This window comes from Gossypium hirsutum, chromosome D09, assembly GCF_007990345.1.
Source record: "Gossypium hirsutum isolate 1008001.06 chromosome D09, Gossypium_hirsutum_v2.1, whole genome shotgun sequence".
Taxonomy (NCBI): Eukaryota; Viridiplantae; Streptophyta; class Magnoliopsida; order Malvales; family Malvaceae; genus Gossypium; species Gossypium hirsutum.
The window spans coordinates 49,877,831-49,888,696 of NC_053445.1; the positions used below are offsets into that span (position 1 = coordinate 49,877,831).

The 10,866-nt window shown below is 30.3% G+C and overlaps 2 protein-coding genes across 2 annotated transcripts; one reads left to right on the forward strand and one right to left on the reverse strand.

The window, feature by feature from the left end:
- The first annotated feature begins 3,090 nt into the window (after positions 1-3,090).
- LOC107890618 (beta-amyrin 11-oxidase) lies at positions 3,091-7,266 on the forward strand. The gene is made up of 8 exons (XM_041101218.1): positions 3,091-3,207; positions 5,187-5,321; positions 5,407-6,145; positions 6,228-6,317; positions 6,393-6,471; positions 6,565-6,671; positions 6,753-6,874; positions 6,958-7,266. Exons 1-5 carry the CDS (start codon positions 3,125-3,127, stop codon positions 6,441-6,443), a joined length of 1,098 nt encoding a protein of 365 aa, XP_040957152.1. The 5' UTR covers positions 3,091-3,124; the 3' UTR covers positions 6,444-6,471; positions 6,565-6,671; positions 6,753-6,874; positions 6,958-7,266.
- Positions 7,267-9,279: 2,013 nt separating this feature from the next.
- LOC107890617 (AT-hook motif nuclear-localized protein 23) lies at positions 9,280-10,452 on the reverse strand. The gene has a single exon (XM_016815129.2). It carries the CDS (start codon positions 10,249-10,251, stop codon positions 9,424-9,426), a length of 828 nt encoding a protein of 275 aa, XP_016670618.2. The 5' UTR covers positions 10,252-10,452; the 3' UTR covers positions 9,280-9,423.
- Positions 10,453-10,866: the final 414 nt, after the last annotated feature.

Genomic DNA, 10,866 nt, shown 5'->3' on the forward strand with positions numbered 1-10,866 from the left:
TTGATTATGCTCGGGATTGTTACTAACTTCTACTTTAGTTTACAGGTATAAGGTTCCCCAGCAAAAACAACCCATGTAATAAAAAAGACAACTTGATTCAGATGCGTCTGTTTCTTTTCGATAGTTATAAATAGAAGAATACAAAGTGACCGATAAAGTTGATCGTTGAAGTCCCCATTTTAAGGTCAAGAATGCAAGTTTCAACTTGAAGAAGCGCATTTATTAAAAGGCTTTCTATTCCACATGGATTAATATGGCTTGAGGACACCCTAGGTGTAAAAAAATGACAAAAGTAAAGATTTTTTTTTTCCAACTTTGCGTTTTGCAGGTAGACATTTACGAATTTTAAAGCTACTTCATATATAAAGTGAGGATCGAAACCTTGATCATTGATTAAGATAAAAAAGAAATAAATTTTTTTAATTTAGTGTGATTTACATGTACTATAAAATGATTACACCTTGGAATAGTTTTTAGAAATTGTTTATAAAAACTATAAAAAAAATCTTTTGAAAATTATATTAAAGTTGAAGTAGAGGAATTTAATAAAATTTCTAAAACAAACATTTGTAATATGTTTAAAGGAATAAATCTATTAAATAAGTATTTATGTGCTGAGGCTTTAAGGAGATATTCAAGTCACCAAATCTTTTATGAAGTTTAACCAATTAGTCTTTTTCGCTAAAATTTTTGGTGAGATATTTTAAAATTTTTAAAATTTTCACTTAATAGTCATCTAATAATAATATTGGAAATATTAATTATGGTTTTTTTTCTTTAAAACATCCATTTAAAATTATCATGATAATTTTTTTTGTTGGAATAGTGTTCTTGAAAAAAATTGACAACAACATTTTGACTGAAATAGTTAACAATATTAACTATTTAGACTAACTAATGACATTATAAAAGTAGAGAATCAAGTTATGTCAAAAATTAAAGTAAATAGATTAGATCTCAAGTTTTAACATAATTTAGGACTAAATTGAAATTTGACCATTGTCTTATAATATAAGAAAAGCAACGCAAACCCAAAACAAATAAGAAGCCACATGACTATCTCTAAGACTCTTAGAGTATTCAAATTATATATAATCATATGATGCTCTAATCCAGAAGTTAATGATATTAATTATTTAGATTGATTAATAACATTATAAAAATATAGGGATTAAATTATGTTAAAAATTAAAAAAAAAACATAGATTAAATCTCAAATTTAAGCATATTAAGGGACCAAAACTAATATTTAACTATTTTTTTCTAAAATGTAAAAAAATTATGAATATGCCATGTGTTCCTAAATAATTAAGAACTAAACTAGATTTTTATTAAACTCAAAAATCAAGTTTATAAAATTCTCTTAAATGTTAACTATTAAATAAAAAAATAGTTAACATTTAAGAGGATTTTGAGTTTTTTTTTTATTAATAAAATGATGAATGCACGAATTGATTGTGTATAAATTAAAGTAAATAAAAAATAAGGAGGGTTTATGTTGAATTTTCACATCTACGTATGCTTTTTTTTTTCTTGCTACATGTCAAATTTTTATAGTATGAACTCATTAAAACCTAAGAACCTATAATATATATAATACTAATTTGCAGACCTATGAGATACACGAGCTTTGTTAATGTAATTGTTTTTAAAAAGAAATAAAAAGTAGTGTAAATTTAATGTCAACATAAAAAAAATCGATAAATATATTAATAGTATATAAATAAAATTATAATAAATAGAAATATCAATTGTTAAAATAATTCAAAAAAATTTGGATTTGAAATATTAAAATTATTATCCATTTTTTATTATAAATTTTGTCCTAACAAAAATATTAATTTATGGCGAATAATTATAATTAAAATTTAAAAAAGGAATTTTATTATAAAAAATAATAATAAGATCAATTTAAAATTATAATATACGCATAATAATTAAATTATGTTTAATATGGTTTAAAAAAGGCAAGAAATAAAAGAGTAGTTTATCTAAAGTGAAAGTAAGCGCTTTAAATGAGGAGTACCATTTGTTTATTTAGAACTTATAATATATAATACTAATTGTTTATTCCATGCATTGATTATGTGTATTAAATATTTTTTATTTAGATAAAATATAAAACTACTTAAATTTAATATACAAAACATAAATATGGAAAAAGGATAAGAAGCAGGTTTGGCAGGCTTTGGTATGAGCAGCCGGCTTCAATTAATCACTATTCATTCAAAGTCTGATAATGCCTAACGCGTTAATTATGAGAGCTGATACGTCGAAAACAGATTAAAAACATTAGGCAAATTGGAGTCTACCCATGTCGCACGGTTGAGCCATAAAAGCACTGTAAATATCTAAAACTCTCTCCATATCTCTACTTACTATTATTTAAATTTTTGGTTAAGTTAGTGTTACCCCCAATCGAGTTATCAGCACGGTTAGAATAATTATAAACAATATAAATACGTTATATTATTTAAAGATACTTTAATCTTTTTTATTTCAAAAATATGCATATTTTTATATATTTTAATTTTATTATACACATTTTATTACTTTCATCAACTGTATACTGTGCTATGATTTAAGTTTCTGATTGAGTTGGTGTTACCCTCAATCGGATCACCAACTCAGTTAAAAATTACGAAAATGCCCTTTCACATTTAAAATAAGCTTTATTATTCGAGGGTACTTCAGTCTTTTTATTTAAATAATAATAATATGCTTATGGTGGGATTTGAACCTGAACCAATTGCATTAGTAAGACCTTTAACTCGACATCGACTTAAGATTGATCAATACTGACTCATAAACAAATTAAATTTTAAAAAAAAATTTAATATCGTACATATTTCGTGTATCACTATTAATTAATTTTCGTGTACATGTTTCATTCTTTATTATAAGTTATTTTTAGAGACACATTTATGTTATATATTTGTGATTTCTACGCGTATACATGTGTGATAAGTTTTCAAGTATAAATTAAATACCTAAATTTTGGTAATCGAATTGGATGTTTATTTAATGCAAAATTTTAATATTTATGGGTGCATTTAATTATGAGTTTTGTACTATAAATCAGAGCTCCTATACTTGAAAACCCAAAACACAGAGAAGTGAAGAAATGGAGTTAGATTTGTGGAGAATTGCTATAATTGTGGCAACATTTGCTGTTTCATTTGGATTCCTTAAGAAAGCCTATGAGAGGTAAATCCTTATATGTTTGAATTTTTTCTTTTTATTCCTATAATTCATCTTTCTAATTTAATTAAACTTAAACAAACTATTTCTTTCTAAAATAAAACATTAAATCTTTTAAGAAAATAAAAATATTAAAACCAAAAGCCAATATTAAAAAAATAGACACGTGTCAAATAATAATCTATTAGGGATTCTTTTCAATATATTTTTTGACATCATAATAAATTTAGTCCTTAATATTTTTATTTTTTTTGTTAAATTAGCCCCTTTTTTTAGCTAAATTTAACTATTAACCTTTCAAAAAGAGTCAAATTATTTTTCTTTAACAGAAATGCTGACTAAGACGTTAATTTTTTTAACGACGTTGGTGTGCAAACCCGTGTGGTGGTCTACGCGTACTTTATGCTAGTCAATAAATAATTTAAATTTATAACAATATTAAAAATTCAAAATTCAAAAAATTAGCATGAAGTACATGTGGACTACCATGCTTAAAAATTTAGCATTTTAGTTAGTATTTTTGTTAAAAAATCAATTTGACTCTATTTTAAAAAGTTAATGGTCAAATTTGACTCTTTTTAAAAGGTTAAGGTCCAAATTTAACTCAAAAAAGAAATAAAGGCCAAATTGATAAATTTAGCTTGTTCTTTTTATCATTGTTATCAAATATATAATTCTTACAATTTTTTATATATAGATAAAATAAAATCTTACGTTATCATAATGTTATTTCCTCTCTACTATGCATAAATTCAGAATTTGGTCCATAAATTTTAATTTTATATAAATATATTTCTCTACCTTTATATACCATTCGTTATTACAAATAATTAATGCCCTTAATTATTTCGGTTAAAATATTTATGTGGATATTTTTCTGAAAACACACAAATTCTCTAACTTATGTTGAAATATATTTTGTGTGCTAAACTGGTGTTTTGAAAAAAAAATTCATGTTAACATTTTAATCGAAATAGAGACTAGGGACTAATATAAATTATTTGGAAATATCGAACTCGAGACTGAAGAATGGAGTAGGGAAATAACGCAGGTATAAGCCATAACCCGCATCTCCAAGCCACCTTCGCAATTTCAGGGTCTTGCCCCGTTAGCACTAATAGCTTGTCCATGAAACCGGAAGACAGATAGGAATTAGACACATTATTGCGCAATAAGTATAACTTCCAAACTTTTGATATTGCTTTGCTCCGTAAGCTTGACCGCATACGGTTTCAATGGCACCAGCAAATCCCGACTTCAATTCTCAGCAGATAAATAACCGGTGTTAATTAGCATTAGATCCGCCTTACTACTTTTTCAAGCCAATGTTTTCGGAATCAAATCAATGGTCGAATTAATCTTTTTTAAAAATCGACCTAATGATTGAATTAGTTAGACTATGATTCTGAATTTGACCCCTTTAAAATAAATTAGTGATTAAAAATATTTAAAATTTTATAAAAATTGTTTTAACAGTTGACTCAAATAGGTTTTTTAGTTTAACTCAACCGTTTCATACTATATCGCAAGTAATTAATTTTTTTCTAGATGGACACCCCAACTGAGAAAGTGTTCAAACTATCATCTCTTCTTATTGTTTGAAAAGATTTGGGTTGTACTTACTTTAATATATCTTAAAATATTCGAATTAAATGTTTAAAATGTTAATATTGTATTAATCAAATCTTTTTGTTAGTTTAGACGTCACTTTATGCACATTCAAATCATATTTAAAATACATCTGGATTTAAATTTGAAATATGTATTTAACGAGAGGATATGATTAATATAATATTAAAACAATGAAACAACAATTAAAATATTTTAATATATATGTATCCTATCCGAACTCAATCCAACCTAACCATAAGAGCTTCTAATGTCATCAGAACTAATCTTATTGCACATCGAAAAGGACCATTAGAATTTTTAAGTGATAATTAACCTTTCACTGGAAAAATTAATGAATGATAAAATGTGAACAGGTTAGGGCAGCAGCAGCAGCTTAAGTCTCTCCCTCCAGGTGATATGGGATGGCCATTGATTGGGAATACGTGGTCTTTCATAAGAGCTTACAAATCCCAAAACCCAGAATCCTTCATCAACAATTTGAAGAAAAGGTCTCTTGCCAACCCTGCTTTAATTTAATCTCCAAACTAACAACCTTCTTTAAAGGAAAAAGAACTAACATGGAAGCAAATCCAGGTACGGTAAAACAGGGATTTACAAGACCCATTTGTTTGGGAACGCAAGCATCATAGTTTGCAGTGCGGAGTTATGTAGGAAAGTGTTGACAGATGACAACAACTTTCAATGGGGTTACCCTGTTTCAAATCTGATTCTGGGTGATCATGTGCCATTCGATTACATTTCTAGTCACAAGCGACTTCACAGGCTATTGACCACGGCTCTCAATCAACACCAACCACCTTCATCGCATTTAGGGACCATTGAGAAAATCGTTATCAACACACTGGAAGAATGTAGTAAGCTGAAGGAACCGATCCTTTTCGTTCCTGAGGTGAATAAGTTTGTGTTCAAACTCATTATAGCCATCTTGCTTGGCTCTGGAACTGACGATACTCAAATTGCATCCATGGAGGAGTATTATAGAAAAGTATACCATGGATTACATACCACTCCCATTAACATCCCTGGTTTTCCATATCATAGAGCAGTCCAGGCCAGGAAGGTGCTGGCGAATAAGATTCGAGGTGTATTGGGTGAAAGGAGAGAGAGGAGATGTAATGACCCCAACCCAAACACAGGCATAATCGACTTTATTGAGAAAGCTGATTTTGAGGATGGGAGAGCAATGAACCATGAACTCCTTGTTGGTTTATTAATCGGGCTCTTCATTGCTGCTCGTGAAACTACATCTCGAACGGCTATATGGGCCACCATCCATCTCCATAATCATCCCCGTCTGTTGCACAAGGCCAAGGTGAAATGGGATTTCGGTCTTTTACCCAAAACAACTCATCTGTTTTAACTTTTTTATTGGATTTCAAATTCCAATTTTTCAGGAAGAGCAAGAGGAAATCGTGAAAAGAAGACCTTCTTCCCAGAAAGGTTTAACCTTCACCGAAATTAAACAAATGAAATATCTATCCAAGGTTAGAATTAAGATTTATATGTTCATCAATCATTTCCACTTGCAAATATGAAATCACTGTTGTATAACTTTTTAGGTGATTGATGAGACACTACGAATAGGCGCCAATGTTTTTTCAATCTTTTGAGAAGCAAAAAATGAAACTTATCTCAATGGTTAGTTTCTCTATAATTTCACCAGATCCACTCTACGTGTTTAATTACTCATTTTCCCAGTTTTAGAGTTGCTTTTAATATGTTTTTTTAAAGGCTACCTGATACCACAAGGCTGGAAAGTGTTGGTATGGACAAGTGCAGTTCATATGGACCCTGAAATTTATCCCAACCCAAACCAGTTCCTTCCTTCAAGATGGGATGTAAGTAAAATGGTGAAATAATGACCTCGTACCATGGCATTGTAATAACTATGCTTTTTTTTTTCTCAAAAATGTTTCCAGGATTTTATACCCAAAGCAGGGGCATTTCTACCCTTTTCAACAGGAAGTAGTACCTGTCCTGGAGCTGATTTGGCCAAACTTGAAATCACCATTTTCCTTCATTATTTCCTCCTCAACTATAAGTGAGTTTGGCTTAATTTCTTTTTAGTAATGTACATTTTAGGTCACTGTGTAAGTTAAAATCTTTTACTTTCATAATATGCAGGCTTGAACAACTTAATCCAGGAGGTCCTGTTAATCATTTCCCTTCACCAGATCCAGCTGATAACTGTCCTGCCAAAATCATTAAGATCCGTTGATTATGCTTTACTACTTTAGTTCATAATAAAAAGGTTCCCAGCTTCTAATTTCCAGTTTTAGTGTAGCTAACACAGTCTATGCAATAAAAAAGACAAACATGTGTTCAGTTCTAGGTGCCTTCCATTTTCTATTTCTTTTATAGTTATAAACAAAAACAAGAATATGTATGTTTCTCTACCACTTTAATCTTTATATTTTAATTTGATCTTTTTTTTAGTTCGTGAACTTTTTGAATTTTAAAATTCTGGTCTTACTCAAATGATTATTGTTAATTTATTAAGTTATATTATTTCCAAAATCTGATTTGGTAAACATATTATCATGTGTAAACTGTGAAGTCATGTCAACTTATTATTCCACATGCAGTCAACCCTCTCTTTAATAGGAAAGGATTGTATGAAACAGTGACGCCACATCATCTGTATCCCTTTTTCCAATAGTTTTATTCCACATCAATATTTTCATTCTGAACTTCAACATTTTCATCCTGGACAAAATCAAATCCAAATTGAAATTCTGAAATTCAGGATAAAATTACTGATGTTGCATAAAGCTATTGGAAATGGGTAATATCTTTGTTTCATGCAATCTTTCCTCTTTTATAACAGCCACCCATTATAACAAAATTTTACTATAAAAGTCAAGTTTCTTGGAGAACCAATTTTTTATGTTTTATTTTAATTCTCTATAATATATTTTACTTATAACAACAATATCCATAGTTAAGGAGTACATTCTTTATTAAATTAGTTCTTTATAACAAAATATTGTCTAAATTTTTAAATAAAATTATAGCTATTTCATATAAGCAACCCCATTAATTATCATTTATTAAATGAAAATGATTTTAATTAAAATATTATTTCAATAAAATGATTAAATTTCATGTAAAAAATCTATTAAACATATTTTATTAAATGAAAATGATCTTCAGTGAGTGAAATTAAATATATTAATTCAATAAAACTATTAAGCTCCCTAATTAAATATTGTATTATGAATTTAAAATATCATAAACTTAGAAACTGATTACTTGAATTTAATTACTCATGATAAATTATTTAATTTAAATAACTCATATTGGTTAATTGAACTTGTTAGATTTATGAATTTTATATTAATCATGTGACAGAATGTAAATAAAAGATACATAAAAGCAATAACGCAAGCACCTGCTATACATCTTTTAAAATTTGTTGATTTGATTCTCATTTTCTTTCTTTTATGAACATAATTCCCAATTTCTTTATTTGGTGGAAATTTATTATATAAATTTTATGGTAAGTTTACAACGGTTATCTTTCTATAATAATGTTGTCATAGGTGTGTAGCAGTCATCTCTCTATAATAGATAAAATCTAAGTAGGCAAATAGGACTGTTAAGGAGAGGATTGGCACTCACTAAAAATTCAATCAATAGATTAATAGCTCTCATTCGCATTAAGATTGAAATTTCAAAATTCGAAAAGTATAGAGGCTTAGAATAATCTGTTTGGATAATATGAACTAAATCTACAATTGTATGCATAGTATATGACTAGTAGAATTAAATAAAAGGACTTGCCCATCTTTCTAAATCAAATAAAATAGGTTTATGATAAGATAATCCACTTTCTTTATTATCTTACTTTATTCTTACTTTTCTTATTATTCTATTGTTCTTGTCTTCTAAGTTGAATTTTTGAATTTAATAAAGAAAGAGTTTATTATAAATTGTCGAAATATTCGATTCGTTAGAATCTGATCCAAGAACAAGGATTATTAGTAAAAATAGGATTTTTGGGAGATGTATATTTCTATTCTATTTTTGCTCTAAATAAATTATATATGCATACGCAATAGAGGAAGATAAAATTCGTTTTATTGTCTCTCCAATTTCGAATTTCATTTCCGATAAGGATAATAATAATTATCCACAAAATTTATTTTTTGACAATTTTATTTTTTATCACAAAGTTAAAGCCCAAGCCCACTACTACGTCAAAATTCAAAAGATTAAACCTGCAACTTGGGAAGAAAGAGTAAAAAAACTTTAACCCCATGTAATGCAATTTCCTAAAAGCAGTACAAAAAAAACACAATGATATGCTACCAAACTCCTACAAGATTTAATTTGGAACATAGTCTATGCCATGTTGATGTAATAGGAAAATGATATATATACACATTGTAAGTGAATGAGATAATAATAGGTATAAAGCAAATTGTAAAGATGGAAGCAGGAGAGTGAAGAAAAGTTATTTAATTCATCTTCAAACTACTTCTTATGGGGAAGAAAGTTGTTGAACCATTTCCACAAATCATAGATTCCAAAAATCCCAAAAAGAAGGAAAAATTAAAAAAAAAACAAAACCTAAAATAAAACGCCTAGCTATGTACCACCTGAGTTTCCTTGCCATCCTTCAACTGGTAAGTGGACATTAGGCTGCATATTGGGTGGCAAATTGAAGAAAGGCAACCCACCTGGGACAGCACCGTCATCGGTAAGCATGTTCCCTCCAATGTTTCCGCCGCCGCCGCCGCTTTGCATCTGCAGTTGGTCATCATCCTCTTCCAAAGGGAGTATCTCATAGGCCACATTTGTAAACGACGATGCTATGAGAATAACAGGTCCTGCCGCCATCAGTTCCCCAACCACATTTCCCCCAACAACCTGACCTTGCCCACCGGCCAAAAAGATTGTCAAACTGGTGGCGCCTGGAGGAGCTGGCGGCGGCAAAAACGAACCCGAAAGTGATAATATTTCGAATCTGCCATGAAGGGTAACAACAGCTCCAGCCGCAGCTGGTTGCCTAATGCTGACGTTGGTCACCGTACCACTCCCGCTCAGTATACACACTCCCCTTTGCCTTCTCCGAGCGTAGTTGGCAACACAGTCGAACACATCACAGCCGCTCCCAACTTCCAGTAAGTGAGCCCGGAGCGTGTTTGCACTCTCCCTAGTGACGATGACCGGAGGCTTGGGCTTGTTTTTAGAACCTGGAGGACGACCCCTTGGCCTACGGGCTATAACAAGGTCACCCGAGTGGGAACCGTTGACTAAATCCAGAGCTTGGTGGGAACCATCATCATCTTGGCCGTGACGATTGTTTGAAACTTCGTGATCTTCAGGTTCAGGTTGGTGATGGAGGTGAAGGTCGGGTCTTTGAAGATGTTGAAAGTAGCGAGAAGCAGCAGTGCCTAAATCAAGACCCGCCATGCGAGAGCAACAAAGGGCAGCCGTAAGCAAGGGAAAATAATGGATTAAAAATAGTTTTTTTTCTTAAAGAAATTATATATAATAAATCAAGAGTTAGATTAAAGGGAAGGGCCTGTTTGGGGGCCCGAAGAAATAAGGAGAGAAAGGTTTTAGTGCTTTTTTATATTATTTTCAAAGAAAATAAAAGACAAGGAGAAGGACTGGTATCCACGAAAAGGGAAAGAAACAAGGACGAAGAGAGGGGGGACTAAGGGTGGGTTTGGATGGGCGGTGCGTTTACCTGCGATTAATGTAAAAACAGCGGTGGCGGTGAGATTAGATACTGTAGCAATACTGTAGCATAAAATAAAAAATAAGTTAAACGCACCGCACCGCACTCAATCCTTCATTCAAACCCTCCCTAAGTCTGAAAGATCGCAATCATTTTCTCATCCTTAAAGTTTAAATAAAATGAAAACGAAAAATAGCGAGGATGCAGGGTGCGAAATCACCAAAATTTTTGTGCTACGGAATTAAATTTTAATTTTTATAATGGCACTTTTTATTTTAAAAGAGGTAAATAAAAAATTTGGTATTTTAAGGGTGGAATCACCTGCCAGCTAGCAACCCCTGTGC

Excerpts from the sequence above, each read along its gene's own strand:
- LOC107890618 (XM_041101218.1), top strand. The coding sequence starts at position 3,125 with ATGGAGTTAGATTTGTGGAGAATTGCTATAATTGTGGCAACATTTGCT. Across the intron at positions 5,322-5,406 it reads ATCAACAATTTGAAGAAAAG|GTACGGTAAAACAGGGATTT; the intron begins GTCTCTTGCCAA and ends AAGCAAATCCAG. Across the intron at positions 6,146-6,227 it reads GTCTGTTGCACAAGGCCAAG|GAAGAGCAAGAGGAAATCGT; the intron begins GTGAAATGGGAT and ends CCAATTTTTCAG.
- LOC107890617 (XM_016815129.2), bottom strand. The coding sequence starts at position 10,251 with ATGGCGGGTCTTGATTTAGGCACTGCTGCTTCTCGCTACTTTCAACAT.